At 44.4% G+C, this 19,158-nt stretch overlaps 1 protein-coding gene across 4 annotated transcripts in view; it reads right to left on the bottom strand.

The window, feature by feature from the left end:
* The window catches only part of ACAD9 (acyl-CoA dehydrogenase family member 9), a 43,704-nt gene that overhangs the window by 11,104 nt on the left and 13,442 nt on the right, over positions 1-19,158 (bottom strand). For all 4 annotated transcript variants that reach the window (XM_074334305.1, XM_074334314.1, XM_019717560.2 and 1 more), the window contains exons 3-8: positions 18,798-18,899; positions 10,593-10,699; positions 9,513-9,613; positions 8,562-8,640; positions 7,342-7,516; positions 1,992-2,065 (exon numbers count right to left, since the gene is read on the bottom strand). In XM_074334305.1, coding sequence (XP_074190406.1) covers positions 1,992-2,065; positions 7,342-7,516; positions 8,562-8,640; positions 9,513-9,613; positions 10,593-10,699; positions 18,798-18,899 — 638 coding nt within the window. The remainder of the gene's footprint in view (positions 1-1,991; positions 2,066-7,341; positions 7,517-8,561; positions 8,641-9,512; positions 9,614-10,592; positions 10,700-18,797; positions 18,900-19,158) is intronic.

Genomic DNA, 19,158 nt, shown 5'->3' with positions numbered 1-19,158 from the left:
CTTCATTACATTCTAAAATCAATTTTCGTTTGTATACATTAGAATTTATTAATAAATGAAAAAATGCAGGGTGCTAAAAAATGTATACACATTTTAAGAAAGGAAAAAGACTGTATTAAGATTGTAGTACTTAACATATACCAATAACAAAAGATGAATACAAGTCACAGGTATATTTTTGGCACCCCCAGTATATCACGCGCATGCACCGAATATTTAAGTGACACATACTCTTTATAAAGATCTAGAAAGCACCAAAAATGTGAACAGTGAATGCCAACTCTCTTGGGGACACATTTTTTTCTCTCCATCTATATTCTCTAATTTGTATATAACTTCTGGGTCACCTGAATAAACCTATCACTACATGCAGACTGCTTTCTTGTTTGTCCTTCCACCTCTATCACGCTTTTGTTCAACATTCACTGAGCAACCCCTTGACAGGAGTGTTGGCTCATGTTGGCTCACAGCGTTTATCTGATTCTCAAGATAACCAGGAGGTGAGAAATGCATTGCTTTGATCTGAACCCCCGTTTCACAGACAAAAGGGAGAGGGCTCCCAGGGATGAAGACACTTACCCAGGTGATCAAGGGTAAAGTACAACAACAAAAAAGACAAAGAGCCCAATTTAAAAATGGGCCACAGACAATAGTTTAGTGGTTACCAGTGGGTAAAGGGGGAGAGGAATGGTAGAGGGTAAAGGGGTCAAAAATCTGAACACCTGAAATCTATGTAACTTTATTAACAATTGTCACCCCAATAAACATTAATTAAAAAAAATATATTGGTAAAAGGAAAAATAAATAAATAAAAATAAAATAAAAATAAAAATAGGCAAAAGATTTGAAAACACATTTCTCCAAAGATATGCAAATGGCCAATAAAAACATGGAAAGGTGCTCAACGATGGTTATTAGAGAAATGCAAATCAAACCACAAGATACGACTTTACACCCACTAGGATGGTTATAATTTTTATATGGACAATAACAAGTGTTGGTGAGGATATGGAGAAATTGGAACCCTTGTGCACTGATGCTGGGAAGGTAAAGTGGTATAGCTGCTGTGGAAAACAGCCTCGCAGTTCCTCAAACAGTTAAACACAGTCACCATATGACCCAGCAATTTTACCTCTAGATATGTACCCAAAAGAACTGAAAATATATTGTTCACACAAAAACTTGTACATGAGTGTTCATAGCAGCATTACTGATAATGGCCAAGAAGTGGAAACAACACAAATGTCCATCAACTGATGAATGGATAAACAGAATGTGGTATATACAATGGAATATTATTCAGCCATAAAAAGGAATGAAAAGTGCCACAACTTGGATAAACGTTGAAAACATTATGCTCCATGAAAGAAGCCAAACACACGAGGTCACATATAGATTCCATTCATATGAATATGAAGTGTTCAAAATAGGTAAATCCATAAAAACAAAAAGTAAAATAGTAATTGCCATGGGATGGGGGAGGGGAAATGAGAAGGGATGGCATTTTTCTCTAGGGTGATGGAAATGTTCTGGAATTAGACCATGGTGATGGCTGCACAACACAGTGAGTATACTAAAAACTACCAATGTGTACAATTAAAAATGGTGAATTTTGTTATATGAATTATCTGTCCATAAAAAATAATAAATCTGAGTCCAAAGAAAAAATACTTAGAGTGGGGACCCAGGCCCTAAGGTGTGCATTCAGAGCACCTGTGTCTCCCCAGTGCCATGGGCCTGCTCTGTCATGCTGGACAGAGGAATCTGGTCCCTATTCCAGGCAAACACAGCCTCGGAGGTGAAGGGACTTAGTTCTAACCACACACTCCTTCTTCTGTTCCACTCTCTATATTGCTCATTTCCCAACAGAAACCACACGTGGTCACTTTACAGACTGGTGCTGTAAGCAGGGATGGGACAGAAAGCCAGGAGTGATCAAATTGCACCAGGAAACTGTGCAGCGTGCACAGGGGCTGCTGCTGGCAACTCACCTTAAACCCACCTCCGACTTCTCCAAGAACGTTTTCAACTGGCACCCTGGTGTTTTCAAAATGGACTTCACAAGCTGAAACACACACAATCGAAGGCCTTAAATACAAATCAAACTAAATTGCAGGCATGCAATTCGTTCGTTCATTCATTCATTCATTCATTCATTCATTCATTCATTTTACATCTACTGAGAGGACAGTACAGAAAGACAAGGTGTTGGTGGCTCAGGGGTATTGGTTAGAGCGCGAGATCTGGGCAACAAGGCTGCCGGTTCGATTCCCACATGGGCCAGCAAGCTGCGCCCTCCACAACTAGAATGAAGTCAATTAGCTGCCGCTCAGCTCCCGGGTGCCCAGATGGCTCAGTTGGTTGGAGTGTGGGCTCTCAGCCACAAGGTTGCCGGTTCGACTCCTGCAAGGGATGGTGGGCTGTGCCCCCTGCAACTAACAACGGCAACTGGACCTGGAGCTGAGCTGCGCGCTCCACAACTAAGATTGAAAGGACAACAACTTGACTTGGACAAGTCCCAGAAGTACACACTGTTCCCCAATAAAGTCCTGTCCCCCTTCCCCAATAAAATCTTAAAAAAAAAAAAAAAGGACAAGGTTGCGCTCCCCATGGAACTCATACTTTGGTTAGGGAGATAACATAAACAAGATGTTAGAACATTGTGGTTAAGTGCAATGGATGACATAAATACAGCATAGTGACAGAAATGGAGTTTGGAGGGGGGTGGATAATACTATTTTTACTAAGGGTTTACTTTTACTCTTTACTAAGTAAGGGTTTCAGATTTTTCTAAGGTGAAGTTTAAAGGATGAGAAAGAGCCAGAGACAAAGAAGCAAGATGGCACAGCACTTTCTAAGGCACCATGGCAGATGGGAGAATTGGTCCCATTTCACTCTGCTTTAATGCAGCCACACCCTGCACTGTGGGCCTTCGGGGAGAGATTTGACTTTCCCTGCCCACAATGCCAAGTTTGGCCATGTGACTTGCTGTGGCCAGGGGTGTGGCGCTGACCCAACACGAGCAGAGAGGTCTAACTGTGCTGATCCAGTCCAGCTGGGCCCCTTGGGCTCTGATAATCTGCTGTAAGGACATGCCATAGCACATTCAAGAAAACACACGGCAGACCTGAACCCAACCCACGGCACCCACAGACTGTAGGGGAGAAAGAGATGCCAAGTGTTGGGGCAGTTTCTCAGGTGGGTCACGCAACAGCAGATGACTAGCAGACCTCCACGTGAGGACGCACTGGCGTGCTGCAAGAAGCCAGGGCAGTGTGAGAAGAGTCAGCGGACACGCAGCATGGGCAGGGAAAGGCAGGGAAAGAACAGGGCCTCTCTACGGTGTTCTCTGTAACTGTTTCCACGTTATGTTCTATGAAAATGGAAGCTCCCAGCAACTTGCCAGAGAAAATGGAGACTCAGGAAAGGGAAGTCATGGCTCAAGTGACCAAGCAGCGGCCAAACCAAGTGCTGGCAACCAGGGTCTGCTGACCTTCTGTTCTGATGACAGCTGTGTTCAGCCTGGTTGTGAAATACAATGAAATACCCATCTCTGGCCACTGGGTCCCATTTATGGCTTTAGCACATGGGCTGTGAGGCCAGGCCCTTCTACCTGCTCTTGTTCCTTCACAGACTGTGGGGAGGACGCTGCCTCCCCTGTGGACCCCCTCTCGCAGGGTCACTGCACAGTCCTAGTGGACACCACCTACCCAGACCTCATTATGGACAGTGCCCCAAAGTGGGGCCCTGCAACAGCCCTGACCCCTCCTTCTACGTCAGTCACTCTGGCCACCTTTTCCCCACCAGCACACAAAGCCCTTCCTTATCTCAAGGCCTGTGAGCATGTTCCTTCCTGCTGGAACATTCTGAGTAGTGCTCAATAGGCAGCACTGGTAGTAACCTATTCAGTAAAGCAGCAGCGAATTGTCAGCCTCCATGTGGACTGAGCATTTTACAGTAGTTGTAACACTCTCTCCTGTCACCTCCACAAGGAAGGTTCTATTAGCATTCCTTTCTTTTAGGTGAGGAAGCTGAAGAAAAGCAAACTAGCTTGTTCAAAGTCACATAGCTTCTCAGTGCCAAGAGCCAGGTTAGAGCTCGGGGCCCTCTGACCCCCACAGGCTGAGCTGATGTTGTGGCAAATACCACCATCCAGAACACAGGGTCCCCAAAGACGACGTGGCAAACAGAAGTGAGTGTGGAGGTACCAAGGGTGGTATGCAGTCCCCTGCAGCACAGACATTCCACGATCTGAATTAGGAGACCCATGAGGCAGAGTCCTGTGAGGACTCTCTTGCAGCTCTGGGCAAGTTGGAGGCCACTCACAGGATACCAGCCGTCAGTGAACTGAGAGCTGACCAGGGGCTGCAGGCAGGGCTGGGCAGGTAGGAGGCAGAGTGAGGAGGAGGAGGAGGTTCTAGGCAGGTAATACGGGGGGTTCCTCTAACGGAATGTTTACCTAGGACACCCCGCTGTCCTTGTCCTCCCTCACAAGGCTGAGAGCACCACAAGACTCTGGCTGTCTCACTCACCTTGAAATCACCATCACTCGATCCATGGAGAGATGCAGTCAGTGTTTGCTGAATTAATGAGTTACTTTCAAAGAACTCGTCTGCAACGCCATGAATAGTCATTATGGCATTCTTTTTTGTTTTTTTAATTTTTTAATTTAAGTATAGTTGGTATACAATGTTATATTGGTTATATTAGTTTCAGGTGCACAATGTAATGATTCAGCATTTTTATACCTTAAATGTGATCACCCCACTAATTCTACTTGTCTTCTATCACTGTGTAAATTTATAATATTATTGACTAACCCCCACTTCCTTCTGGTAACCATCCTTTTGGTCTCTGTTTCTATTAATCTGGTTTTGTTTTGTTTGTTCATTTTCTTGTTTGTTTTTTTTTAGATTCCACATATAAGTGAAACCATACAGTATTTGTCTTTCTCTGCCTGACTTATTTCACTTAGCATAATACCCTCTAGATCCATCCATTATTGAAAACAGATTTCATTCTTTTTTCATTGCTGAGTAATATTCGTGTGTGTGTGTGTGTGTGTGTGTGTGTGTGTGTACACCTTCTTTATCCATTCATCTATCAATGGATACCTAGGTCATTTCCTTGTAGTATTGGATATTGTAAATAATGCTGCAATGAGCACTGGGGGACATTATAGTCATTCTTCTCAGAACTAGAACAAATAGTCCTAAAATTTATGTTGAATAACAAAAGACCCGAATAGCAATCTTGAGAGAAAGAAAAGCAAAGCTAGAAGTATCAGGCTCCCTGATCTCAAACTATACTACAAGGCTATAGTAATCAAGACAGCATGGTAATGACACAAAAACAGACATATAGGAGGTGTGATAAAAAAAATATAGTGAATGTTTAAATTAAAAAAAAATTATTACAGTAAAAGACACATTGCCATTAATCCCCTTCAAAATACTCCCCCTCGCTTTGAACACACTTGCCACTTTCTGAAGCAGTTTTGGAAGTCCTCTTTCATGAGTGTTGTGGCTGCCTCGATGTCCTGAATCAATTCAAAACATTTACCTTTCATGGTCATTTTGACTTTGGGGAAGAGCCAGAAGTCGCACGGTGCCTGATCCAGTGAATAAGGTGGATGAGGACACACCACAATGTTTTTATTTGACAGAAACTGCCGTACCAGAAGCAATGTGTGATCACAAAATACGGTGAATGCTGCTGCCAAGTGCCGTCCAACAGAAAGGCAGGGATCTTCAATATGGGAAGCAGTGTATCGCAACTTAGTAACAGTGTGTGACAAGTTTCAACTTGTTCAGTGTAGTCGGGTGTGAGCTCCCGTTGAGATAGAGTGTATTTTAAAGTGTGCCGTAAATCATCCTCCATCATGACAATGCTCCGTATCACACATTGCTTCTGGTATACGGAAATTTCTATCAAATGAAAACATACGGTGTGTCCTCATCCACCTCATTCTCCAGATCTGGCACCATGCGACTTCTGGCTCTTCCCCATAGTCAAAATGACCATGACAGGTAAATGTTTTGAATCAATTCAGGACATCGAAGCAGCCACCAACAGGGCAACTAAAGACATTCACGAAAGAGGACTTCCAGAACTGCTTCAGAAAGTGGCAAGAACAATGGGATAAGTGTGTTTGAAGCTAGGGGGAGTATTTTGAAGGGGATTAATGGCAATGTGTCTTTTACTGTAGTATATTTTATTTTAAACATTCACTGTATTGTTTGATCACTCCTTGTAGATCAATGCAACAGAACAGGGAGCCCAGAAATAAACCCATGCCTAAATGGGCAATACCAAGGAGATAAAAATATACACTGGAGTAACAACAGTCTCTTTAAAAAGCGATGTTGGGAAAACCGGACAAATACATGCAAACAAATGAAACTGGACCACTTCTTACACCATATATAAAAATAAACTCAAAATGGGTTAAAGACTTAAATGTTAGACCTAATACCATAAAACTCATAGAAGAAACCATATAAACTATTTGACATAGGTCTGAGTAATATCTTTTTGGATCCATCTCCTTGAGCATGGGAAACAAAAACAACAATAAATAAATAGGACTTCATCAAACTAAAAAGCTTCTGTACAGCAAAGAAAACCATCAATAAAACAAAAAGACAACCTACTGAATAGGGGAATACATTCCCCAATGACATATCCAATCAGGGGTTGATATCCAAAATACATAAGAAACTCATACAACTGAATAACACAAAAATAAACAATCCCATTGAAAAATGGGCAGAGGACATGAAGACATTTCTCCAAAGAGGACAGACATGCAGATGCCAACAAACATGAAAAGATACTCAACATCACTGATCATCATTAAATGCAAATAAAAATCACAACGAGGTATCATCTCATACTTGTCAGAATGGCTGTTATCAATAAGTCAACAAACAAGCGTTGGCGCGGATGTGGAGAAAAGGGAGCCCTCGTGCACTGTTGGTGGGATTGCAAATTAGCGCAGCCACTATGGAAAACAGTATGGAGGTTTCTCAAAAAATTAAAAATGAATATACCATATGAGCCAGTAATTCCACTTCTGGGTATTTATGCAAAGAAAATGAAAACACTAGTTGGGAAAGATATATACGCCCGTGTTCATAGCAGGATTAGTTACAATAGCCATTGTGGCATGCTTAATTTGATTTTGCTAAAATGCTTAAGTGCAATCAAAACTATTTAAACCTCATTTTATATTGACATTTGGATGGGGCTAAAGGGTCTCTTTCTCTCTCTCTCTCTCTCTCTCTCTCTCTCTCTCTCTCACACACACACACACACACACAAACACACACACACACTTACTGTTGGAGCCGCAGATGCCTAACTTATCCTCAGGCTTCCCATTAGTGACTCCACCAAAGTCTCTCTCTACTATGAATGCTGTGATTTTGTCTTTTACTGAGCTGTCAGAATCAACAACCGTGGTCTTAGCAAACACAGTAAAAATATGGGCCAGTCCTCCATTGGTGATCCAGACCTGAGGAAAAAAGCAAAAGAACTATGGAGGAAAATAAACTATCATGAGTGACCTCTGAGCCCCATATTTGCCACAAGACACTCCAGTTGCCCATCAAACTTCAGGCCAGAATGTAAAGCCCTTGGCTTTGGGGTAGCCAAGGCTGCATGAACAGAAGACAGGGCTCAACCCAGTCTCCCCAGAGCAAGGCTATTTCCCAGGGGACACAGGTGACCAGAGGGGTGTGTGTGTGTGTGTGTGTGTGTGTGTGTGTGTGTGTGTATGTGTGTAGCAGTCAATGGTACTAAGACAGCACAGGCTCTAGCACCAAACAATAGGGTTTCCTCAAGAAAGGGGTGTGGGGGCAGAAAGGTGCAAGGAGACGGGGTGGAAGAAAGAGGAGCATGAGGGAAAGGTAAAGACTAAGAGCCTTCTTAACAAATTGCAATGTATGGAATCTATCTGGATCTTAATTCAAGCAAATTGTTTGACAAATAAAAAGGTATGACAATCAGGGAAATCTGAACACTGACTAGATAGTGAGAAATTATTGCCAATTTTTAAAAATGGGATAATGGTACTATTACTTTTTTAAAAATAGTCTTATCTTTTAGAAATATAAGTTGAAACAGTTATGAATGCAATCCAGAACTGGCGATGCTGACAGAGAAACAGGACAAGCCATGAGCTAACAACTGTGGAAGCTGGCTGATCGGTGCACAGAAGTTCACTATACTAAACTTTTGTGTATGTTTCAAATTTTGCATAATAAAAAGTTTAGAAAATAAACACCCAACAGTAGCTCAGGAGGTACTTGGTACTACGCAAGCATACAGACTCCAGAGCCAGAACTCCTTGGCTCCAATCCTGATTCTGCCACTAAGGAGACATAGGACACTGACAAGTCACTGAACCTCTCTGAGCCCCCATTTCTTCTAAAAACTGAAAAGTAGCATCCACCCAAGAGGGGATGATCAAGAGATGCTGTGTACGCCCTCTGCTATCCTTGGTGAGTGTGTGGTGGTGGTGCTCACGACTGAGACGCCAGTGAGGCCAGGAGCTGTACCTTGGAGCCGCTGAGGAGGTAGTACTTCTTGTCTTCACTTAACACGGCCCTGGCCTGGATGGAGGCAGCGTCACTCCCACTGCAGGGACAGAGACAGGCAGTTGAGGACAGTAAAGCTTGGAATCAAGAAGAAGTATTTGGAGGGCCCCAAAATGGAGGTTTTCACTTTAACACAGGAGTTGGCAAACTTTTAAAATAAAAGGCCAGACTATATTCAGCTTTACAAGCAACAGGATGTTTGTCTCAATTCCTCAGTTCTGCCACGGGGGCATGAAGGCAGCCAGTTACTGGAACAAACAGACATGTTCCAGTAACACTTTCTTTACAAAAACAGGTGGCAGGCTGGATTTGGTTGACCCCTGCTTTATCACATCAGATAAAAAAATGGCAGGGAATACTTGGGCTTAAGTTTAAACATGGAAATGTTTGCTGAAAACAGGTTGATTTGAGGTCCTGTGAGGATGAGTTCAGCGCACCCAATTATTACGTGGGGGTAAGCAAAACAGAGTGTGGTCCAAGTAACACACTCACCATCAGAAGCCCTGGGTCCTACGCCAGCCTTATTATGTCTTAGCTGTGTGACCTTGATCTGATCACACAACCTCACTGATCCTCAGTTTCTAATCTGTAAAATGGAGACACTACCAGCTGCCCCACATACTCTGAGAGTGGCTTTGAAGTCTGAAAGCGTATCATGTGTCAGTGTGTTGTAAACCATAAAACAATCATTTAATAGGTGCTGTCAGGTATGTTATTTATAAATCTCACTGGGACAGAGACTAAAAAAAAGTAAAGATAAGAGAACTGGCAAGAAAAGTTGTTGAGTTGACTCCTAGAAGATTTCGGGAAGGGAAGAAGTCAGAATCACTACCCATTCAGGCAAACCCATGACCCTCCTCCCAGTGCACCCTGGAAAGTACATTCCATGACCCCTCCCATCAAGGGGCAGACCTGGCTGGCTCGGTCAGGCAGAAGGCGGCAATGTGCTCTCCAGATGCCAGTTTGGGTAGGTACTTGGCCTTCTGCTCCTCAGTGCCGGCCAAGATGAGCCCCTAAACAAGACATGCACAGGCTGATTTTAGCTGTGGGGAGAAGAGTGTGAAATGTGCTTGCACATGGCTTCTTCTAAAATACTCGCTTCATGCAAGAGTAAACACCCTGGCTCAGAACTGGCAGCCTTCGGTAAAAATGGGGTCTGCTGGAGAGTATAGGAAGCCAGACTGCTAAGGTGCACACCCTAAGGTGCACACTCCGGGGTATCAGACTCAGGGAGTTCCATCGCAGTCCCCTGTTTCCTGGCTAGGTGGCCTTGGGTAAGGAATATCCCCTCTCTGAGCCTCCATCGCCTTCCTCACCTACACACTGAGGGGGAGATTTGGATGACAAAACGCGAAGATGTGGGAATACTAGCGCCACATAAAGAAGGTGCACAGTCAATGTCAGAACTGTCCCACCCCCTTCACAGTGCCAAGTGGGTAGGTCCACTGTTTCCACTGGCTGCGCTTGGGGTGGGGAGAGCGATGCCCACTGCTCACTCAATTCCCTTTCGTTTCTACTTTGAGCAGAAACAAGCCAAGTAAGTGGACTACTACTATGACCTGTGTGCCCCTGGACCTACCCTAAAATGCTCCAAGCCCCATGGGGTGAGGAAGACAAGTGCACCAACAGCAGGGAGGGCGAGCTCTGGCCCGAGTGAGGGAGAAGAGTTCAGGGGTGGGGCTCACTTCCAGCCCACGGTGCAGGCAGGCTCCACAGAGGCAGCAGCGTCAGAACTGGGCCTCCACAGGATGGGTCAGAGGCAACGGGGACAGGAGACTCAAAGGGGAGGAGTGGTGAGGTCTAGGGCGGCTGCTCGCGTGGGGGCTAAGCACGCACGGCACGTTGTGCATGAGGCTCCGCAGAACCAGGCTGCAGGGCCAGCAGCAGCCCTCCTCTAAGACCCTGAGGCAGCAAGCCCGATTCACTTCCTGAAGGTCTTCTGGCATCAGGGGCTGGCTCCAGAAGACCTTCAGGAAGCATCCCATACTTGACCTTGAGGCCGATAGCCTGGTGTGCTGCCAGGGTCACAGCGATTGACCCGTCCAGGCTGACGATTTCCCCTAGCCGCGCATACATGGTGTTGGAGAGGCCTAGGCCACCTGAAGAAGAAACAGACCAGCTTTACTTATGGGCCAGCCACAAATTCCTCCCATTAAAGACAAATACTTTATTGGTCTTTTCTGATTATAAACGTAATGCCAGATCACCATTAGAGAAAAAAATCACCACATAGAAATCTACAAAGAAAACAGTACCCATACACGTTACTAAGAGCATTTTTGTGTATATCCTTTCAGACTTTTTATAGGCATATGAGCATATATAGATATATTTTTAACATAAAAATATAATCTATAATACAAAAATATAAAAATACCTAATCCTATATTAAATTACTGAGTATGTTGTGAATACCTGTCACAGACACAGACCTTTATAAATGAAACATGTCCAGCATCCCATCAGCAGTGCCTAGTGGACCCTAGGACACCGATTCTGGGGTCACTCTTTGCTGCAGTGGACTGTCCTATGCACTGTAGGATGTTTAGCAACGTCCTGGGCCTCCATCCACTAGATTCCAGAAATTCCACCTCCCCCAGAGTTTTGACAACCAAAAATGTCTCCAGACATTGTTAAATGTCTCCTAGGGGACAAAAATCACCCTGGTTGGAAATCACTGTTCTGGAGTAAAAAAGCTCCAAAATTAAAGACACAAAAACTCCACTGAACTTATGTATTTTGCATTTCATCTTCAACTTCCATAGGTGGCTAGCTGGTGGCCTTAGGTGCATCTTGCAAATGATAAAATGAGGCCTCAGGTCATGCAGCCAACATGTAGCAGAACTGGGCCCTGAACTCAGGGTATGTGCTGTCGCAGGCCCTGGAGCCACCACTCTCACACAAAAGGAAGGGCCAAGTCCCAAAGGGATAGCAGTGGTCCTGCCTGGTGTGGAGTCCCATGAGCTCAGGGTGGGACCCCGGGAAGGCAGGCTTCTATAGTACAACCACCACCCCTCCCCACTTCTGCTTCAATCAAAACACTTTTACTTATTTCATAGACTGAGGCAGTCAGTTTTGTTTGTTAAAGAAGTAAATTCTGATGCTTTCTCCCCCAAGGAAGTTATCATTAAAATCATGGGGTACAGCCATCACATTGGGAAGGGTGTCAGGCACGTGGAGATTGCAGGTGAAGGAGCCGAGGGGCCACACATCAGCCTGGTTGGCTGCAGGGATCCGGGAGGACATCCAGGCTTGTTGGTGGAAAGGCCTCCGTTTCCCTGAGCGTGGGTTTCCAATCAGTGTTTCGAACGCTCCAGACTGGGAACATTTCCCCAAAACTTCTTGGGCATGAGCATAAAGTTGCTGCTGCCTTAATTCCCCAAGGAAGGATTAAAAAAGAAAGAAAAGCCCCAAATGTGACCATTATCATCTCATGAAAGAAAGAGCATTTTCATACCAAGAAGTGGGACATAAAACAAAAATAAGGGATGGAGAGTTGTGCAATCTTATACCAACATAGGCGCACACATATGAGTATACACACACACACACACACACACACACAATACATGCTGGTATTCAAGACATATAGAAGTAAAAAGATAATGTATCCCGATTTTACACAGAAATTGTTTGAGGGAAAAATTAAGTACCTTTCATCAATCAAGAAGTGATTTTAAAATGATATTGAAGGGGAAACACATACTACTACTAACTTGGCTATCTCTGGCAGCTTTCTCAAGCTATTTCTGTTTTTTCCAAACACTTGTTTTTTCAGATGCCAACAGACCAACTACCACTCTCCAGCTCTACCCCATCTGCTTTCTATCCTAATCTTTGACGTAGCGCATGTGTTATAGCAGACAGTTCTCCTGTTGCCTGTGACTTGTAACACTAAGTCTCAGATGTCTGGGAAGAGTTCAATCTCTCCCAGCCTCACTCAAAGGCTGCAGATTTGTGTTAAGAAGCAGGATGTGGCCGGCCCGGTGGCTCAGGTGGTTGAAGCACCGTGCTCCTAACTCCGAGCTGGCCGGTTCGATTCCCACATGGGCCAGTGAGCTGCGCCCTCTACAACTAAGATTGTGAACAACAGTTCTCCCTGGAGCTGGGCTGCCATGAGCAGCCGGAGGTTGGCGTGAGCTGCTTTGTGCCGCCATGAGTGGCCGGTGGCCAGCGTGAGTGGCCAGCAGCTGCTGTGAGCGGGCCGACTGACAACTGGCAACCGACTGCCTTAGCTTAGGGGAGGCAAGACTCATAATACCATCATGGGCCAGGGAGCTGTGTCCTACACAACTAGACTGAGAAACAACAGCTTGAACTGGAGTGGGTGCGGGAGGCGAAAGAAAGAGGGGGAAAAAAATAGAAGCAGGATGTGTAGCTTCTCCCCACAGCGGTTGTGTGTCCACCACTAGGGGCAGCAACATGACTGATGATTTAGTCTTCTGCAGGAATGGGGTCTTTTTTTTAATACATTTGGAAATATGGGAGGTGTTTCACATGATGACAAGATACACCATTAAGCAATTTAAAAGAAAGTAATAAACATACATATAAACTAAGATTTCACCAGATTAAAATATGCCTCAGAATCAAGGAAATTAGGCATTACACTAGTTTCTCTTAACACGTTGCGTACGGATCACGAGAATCTTCGTTTTTTTCTGAGCGGATTTTTATGAGGGATTTAAACCCCGCCGTACGCAACGTGTTAAATTTTCACTATTCTCAGACTGCACCAGCTCTAGGCTGGGTACAAGTGGGAACTTATTCTACAAACATTGAGGGCCCCCCAACTTGAGGCTATAGGGCAGGGGATGGGATAGGGCAGCCCTAACTTTAGTGTCTAGAAGTGAACCAGGCAGAAAAACAGAACATCAAGACAAACTCCTGCTTCTGTGACTTGCTGTGCAAAATCTAATTTACAATCTGGCTGGGAAAATGCCCAAAATATTAAAAATCTCCAAATGACCAGCTCACAGCCATGAAATATGCCCAGCTCTTACAGCACCACCAACACCTCTCTCCCTTGAACTCCTACCCAACAGCTGGTGGAAGCTGGCCGCAGCCCCCCCAGCAAAGGTGTAGGAGGGGATCAGAGAGATGGGTGCAGGGTCAAGGCTGAGAGCCTGGAGCCACGGCTTTATGTCAAAGGGGCCTGAGAGTCAAAATAGTGTGTGCTCTGTCTTTTTGAAACATTTTCTATTCAGTCTTCTCCCCCCACACACTGCTTGCCTGTCGCCTTAACCCACAGAACTGATTTAACCACCTCCAGATAAGGCAAAAGAAAAACAAGCTGCAGTGATTAGCCAAATATAATCAGGCGGAATTACACTGGGATCCTGTGGGGAGCCATGGTTACAGGAAACTCTGAGCTTTGCAGAATGGCTCGGTTTATGCTACCTGTTTCCTCCCCCTGAGGCAATTGTCTCTGCCTGCACCTGGGGGGATCTTGAGCTTGTAAGCTGCTGAGGAATTTGGTGGGAGCGGCCCATTCCCGGACACAGAAGGCTGATGCCTATCAGGGCAATTGATAAGATAATTACTTGTGAGAGTTTCGGTGAATGTTGTATCCTCTATGTGAAAGTTAAAGAATTTACATTTGTTATGTTAATACATACTTGCACTGCTCAAACTGCTTATATGGGAGCAGTAAAATAAACTTAGGGTCTTCAGGATCACTGAAGTCCGTGATCGCCATCATCATATGTGAGAGTGTCTTTTATTCATTCCCACTCCCCCATTCGGGAACCCATCGACTCGTGGCGGCTGGCCCGCCACACTTGGCGCCCAACGTGGGGCACGAATACGGGGGTAACAGTGAGGAACACCGTGTGGAAAGGGCCCCGGCTCGTATAAGAGCTTATCAATGGATACACGGTGAGTGAGACACGATCCCCTCGGTCGAATGAATGTGTGAATGATTGATAGTTCCACGACTTTTTGTCACGGAGCTTGATTGGGCCCCAATCCAGAAGGGCACCTGATTGTTTCTTTGTTTGAAAGAAGGACCGAGTTAGGGAAAAGAATGGGTCACGCCAGCAGCAAGGACTTGTATGTTAGAGAACTTAAGAAATTGCTTGCCGCCCGTGGCAGTCGGGTGAGCAGAGAACAGTTAGATAAGTTTTTAGAATTTGTAAAAGAAGTTTGTCCGTGGTTTCCAGAAGAAGGAACGGTCAGCCTGGAAACCTGGCAGAAAGTGGGAAAACAATTAAAGGATTTTTACACTGCCCACGGACCTCAGCGGGTCCCTGTGGAAACATTCGGGTTATGGACTTTGATCAAAGACTGCTTAGATCTCAGGCGTAAGGGTTGCAAATTAGAGAAAGTGAAACAAGCCGGCGATGAGGAGGGAGGGGGCGCAAAGTTGTTAGAGGGAGTTCTTAAGGTTAATAAAGAGCCTGTTTATCAGGAAACTCCGGTCGAGCACCGGGAAGATTTAAAACCTCAGGATCAAAAAAAATTAGAAGATGAGACAGCCAAATATGATAGGGACAAAAACCCTCCTTTAGTGGCTGTGGCTCGGGAGGACGAGCAACTTGCAGATACTGCACTTTCTCTTGCAGATCAAATAAAAAAGATTCAGGGACAGTTGATAGAACTTAAAGTTGCTGTAGACAGAGGAAATTGTCCTCGGGGTAAAGATCCCCCCATAGTTGATCCCTCTGCACCACCTCCTGAGGAGTCCTGTAGGTGGGGACCTCCGCTGCAGTCCCCGGTTTGGGACATGCCTACAGAGCCTTCGCCAAGTTATGTTAAGCCAGGATCGGACTCTGTTGTACTATCCCCTCTTCAAATAGCTTGTGAAGAGGCTCACAAGCAAGGGGAATCTACAGAGCAGTTTGGCGTATATCCTATTTTTAAAAGATATGATCAGACAGGACGTAGGGTTAGAGATTGGAGGCCTTTCCAGTGGAAGCAGATAAAAAAATTAAAAGAGGCTTGTGTACAGTATGGACCTATTGCCCCTTTCACCATGGCAATTTTGGATGTTCTGTCTACTAAAGCCACCCCTCCAGAGGATTGGAAGCTTATTGCTCATGCTTGCCCTTCGGGAGGTGATCATCTCTTATGGAGATCTGAGTTTTATGAAAACTACAAATAGAAAGCTAATCAGAACAATTTGAGGCGAGTTCCCATCACTTTTGAGATGTTGGCCGGTGAAGGCATTTATACTGAAATAAGAAACCAAATGGGCTTTGCGGCAGGAGCTTATGCTCAGACTTCTGCCGCTGCAAAGGAAGCCTGGCGTATGCTACCAGACACTTCCCGCAAAGAGAAACATGTATCTCAGATAAGGCAGGGAGCAGATGAGCCTTTTCAAGAATTTGTGTCTCGCCTCAATACAGCCGCGGGGCGGATTTTTGGGCCATCGGCTGCTACTCAGTCTTTTATAATGCAGCTTGCTTATGAAAATGCTAATTCTGCATGCCAAGCTGCTATTAGACCGTTTAAAAAAAAGAAAACATTGTCTGACTATATTCGTTTGTGTTCTGACGTAGGATCCTCTTTTACCCAAGGCATAGCCATAGCGGCAGCTATTCAGGGAAAGCCTATGAAAAAAGTATTGTATCAACAGGCAAGACTCAATTCAGGGAGTCGCCCTGAAATTCACCCATTTTTGTAATTAAGAAAAAATCGGGGAAATGGAGATTGTTGCAGGATTTGAGAAAAGTAAATAAAACTATGGAAGTTATGGGTGCTCTCCAGCCAGGATTACCTCATCCTTCTGCTATTCCAAAGGATACTTATAAAATAGTGCTAGATCTAAAAGATTGCTTTTATAATATACCACTCCATCCCCAAGATTGTAAGAGATTTGCTTTTAGTATTCCTAGTCCAAATTTTCAGGAACCTATGAAAAGATATCAATGGCAAGTTCTCCCCCAAGGCATGGCAAACAGCCCCACTTTATGTCAGAAGTTTGTTAGTGAAGCAATTGATAACACCAGAAAACAGTTTCCTTCTGTGTATATCATTCATTATATGGATGACATCTTATTGGCGTGTAAGAAAGAAGGAATGTTGTTAGCTTGCTTTACAGATATGAAAAAGAACCTTCTAGCCTCAGGTCTTATTATTGCACCTGAGAAAGTACAGAGAAGTGAGCCTTATTCTTACTTGGGATTTCAGTTGTTTGCTCAGTATTTCACTCCACAAAAAATAGAGCTTAGAAAAGATCATCTTAAATCTCTTAATGATTTTCAAAAGCTGTTGGGAGATATTAATTGGCTGCGCCCTTCTTTGGGACTAACTACTGGAGATCTTAAACCACTGTTTGAAATTTTAAAAGGAGATTCTGATCCGACCTCGCCCAGGTCTCTTACTGAGCCTGCACGGAAGGCTCTTTCTAAGGTTGAGGAAGCCATTCAACAACAACATGTTTCTTTTTTAGATTATTCTAAACCTCTATATGTGTATGTTTTAGACACCAAGCATACACCCACAGCAGTGTTGTGGCAAGAAGGGCCACTTAGATGGATACACCTCCATGTGGCTGCACAAAAAAATCTTACACCTTATTATGAATTTGTGGCCAGTTTAATTCAGGAGAGCCGCTTGGAAGCTCAAAAATATTATAAAAAGGAGCCAGATTCTATTGGTATTCCTTTTACAAAAGCACAGATTCAAGGCCTGATGCAGTTTACTAACAGTTTTCCTGCTGCATTTGCCATGATTGAAACTCCTAAAAAACTTAAAACAGATAATGGCTCAGGTTATACCAGCAAAAAATTTGCTCTATTTTGCCAGCAATTTTCGATCAATCATGTTACTGACATTCCTTACAATCCCCAAGGACAAGGGATTGTTGAACGTACTCATGGTACATTAAAAGTTAATTTGCAAAAAATAAAAAAGGGGGAGTTATATCCCCTGACACCTCATAATTATTTGTCTCATCAGCTTGAGCTTAAGGCAAGTCTTAAAACTCTCACCCCTGTGCATTTATGAGGGACGGGTTAGTCAACGACGGGCAAATACTTGGGAGCCGCTTCAACACCTAAGACAGGGCTTGTATGATAAAATATAAGTACCAAAGACGGGTAAGTTGAGGCAGGCGTCCTGGGATGCCTAAGACAGACGCCGTCACCTCGCCATCCTGACTGAATGGATTTTGTTCATATAAAATAAAAAAGGGGGAGATGTGGGGAGCCATGGTTACAGGAAACTCTGAGCTTTGCAGAATGGCTCGGTTTATGCTACCTGTTTCCTCCCCCTGAGGCAATTGTCTCTTCCTGCACCTGGGGGGATCTTGAGCTTGTAAGCTGCTGAGGAATTTGGTGGGAGCGGCCCATTCCCGGACACAGAAGGCTGATGCCTATCAGGGCAATTGATAAGATAATTACTTGTGAGAGTTTCGGTGAATGTTGTATCCTCTATGTGAAAGTTAAAGAATTTACATTTGTTATGTTAATACATACTTGCACGTGCTCAAACTGCTTATATGGGAGCAGTAAAATAAACTTAGGGTCTTCAGGATCACTGAAGTCCGTGATCGCCATCATCATATGTGAGAGTGTCTTTTATTCATTCCCACTCCCCCATTCGGGAACCCATCCACTCGTGGCGGCTGGCCCGTCACAGGATCCTGAGCAGAAAGGCAAGGTCTCTGACGAGGGGGCTAAAAACATCACTATAACACTCCAAGAATTAACGTGCATGGTCCAAAGGACACAGGGCCAAGCTTGCGGTTGCCCAGGGTCAAATCCCCCACTTAGATACACACAGCTTGTGCCCTGCAGCCATATGCCTTCTTCCTTTGTACCCAGTTCAGAAGCCAAACCCAGGAGACCCTGCACACATTGCTCTAGGGGCAACTTCTGTGCCCACCACACCAAAGGGCTGTGCAGGGAGATGACACTGCAATCAGCTATTTCAGCTGTGACACCGCTCCCCTCTGCCACCCACAGAGACCTAGCGAGCAGATACCCTGAAGTGGTCCTTTATCCATTTGAGAGGAAGAAAGTGAAGAACTCAGTAGCTCCTTCTGCCTACAGGCCCCTTAGCCAGTCCACACATACTCACCAGCTGGCCACTCACATTTAGCCCACGATATTTTTATTAATTCCAGTGGTTCTACAGCTTGTTCTTGGACATATGCACTTAAAGGGCACCTTTCCTGAACAGAACCCTTTTTTGGACAAATACAGAGCACTTTCCAAAGAGCCAACCAATGAGGGGGTGGTTTCCTTTACTTACCATATTCTTCTGGGACTTGCATCCCAAAAAGCCCCAGCCTCTTCAGTTTCTCTAATGTTTCCTTTGGGATTTTTCCTTCCTGGTCAATTTTTTGAGAGTCCACTACCAAGAAAAAAAATATTGATTAAATAAAATATAAGCTATGTTTATATAAATACAAGTAAACAGAACAATTTTCATATAGTATAAATCCCAGTGTCCGAAACTTTAAAACTGGAAACTGTATAGTCATGGTTATTCATCAGGTGTTCAATTTTACCTCATTAGACCTAAAAGAATTGTATTTTTAAAAATTACCGATACAGGTTGTGTTGTTTCTTGATCTGGGTGCTATTCACATGGGTGTATTCACTGTGAAAAA

This window comes from Rhinolophus sinicus, linkage group LG01 (assembly GCF_036562045.2).
Source record: "Rhinolophus sinicus isolate RSC01 linkage group LG01, ASM3656204v1, whole genome shotgun sequence".
In the NCBI taxonomy this organism is placed as follows: Eukaryota; Metazoa; Chordata; class Mammalia; order Chiroptera; family Rhinolophidae; genus Rhinolophus; species Rhinolophus sinicus.
The sequence above is the reverse complement of the archived record's forward strand: the minus strand, read 5'-3'. Positions and strand labels throughout refer to the sequence as shown.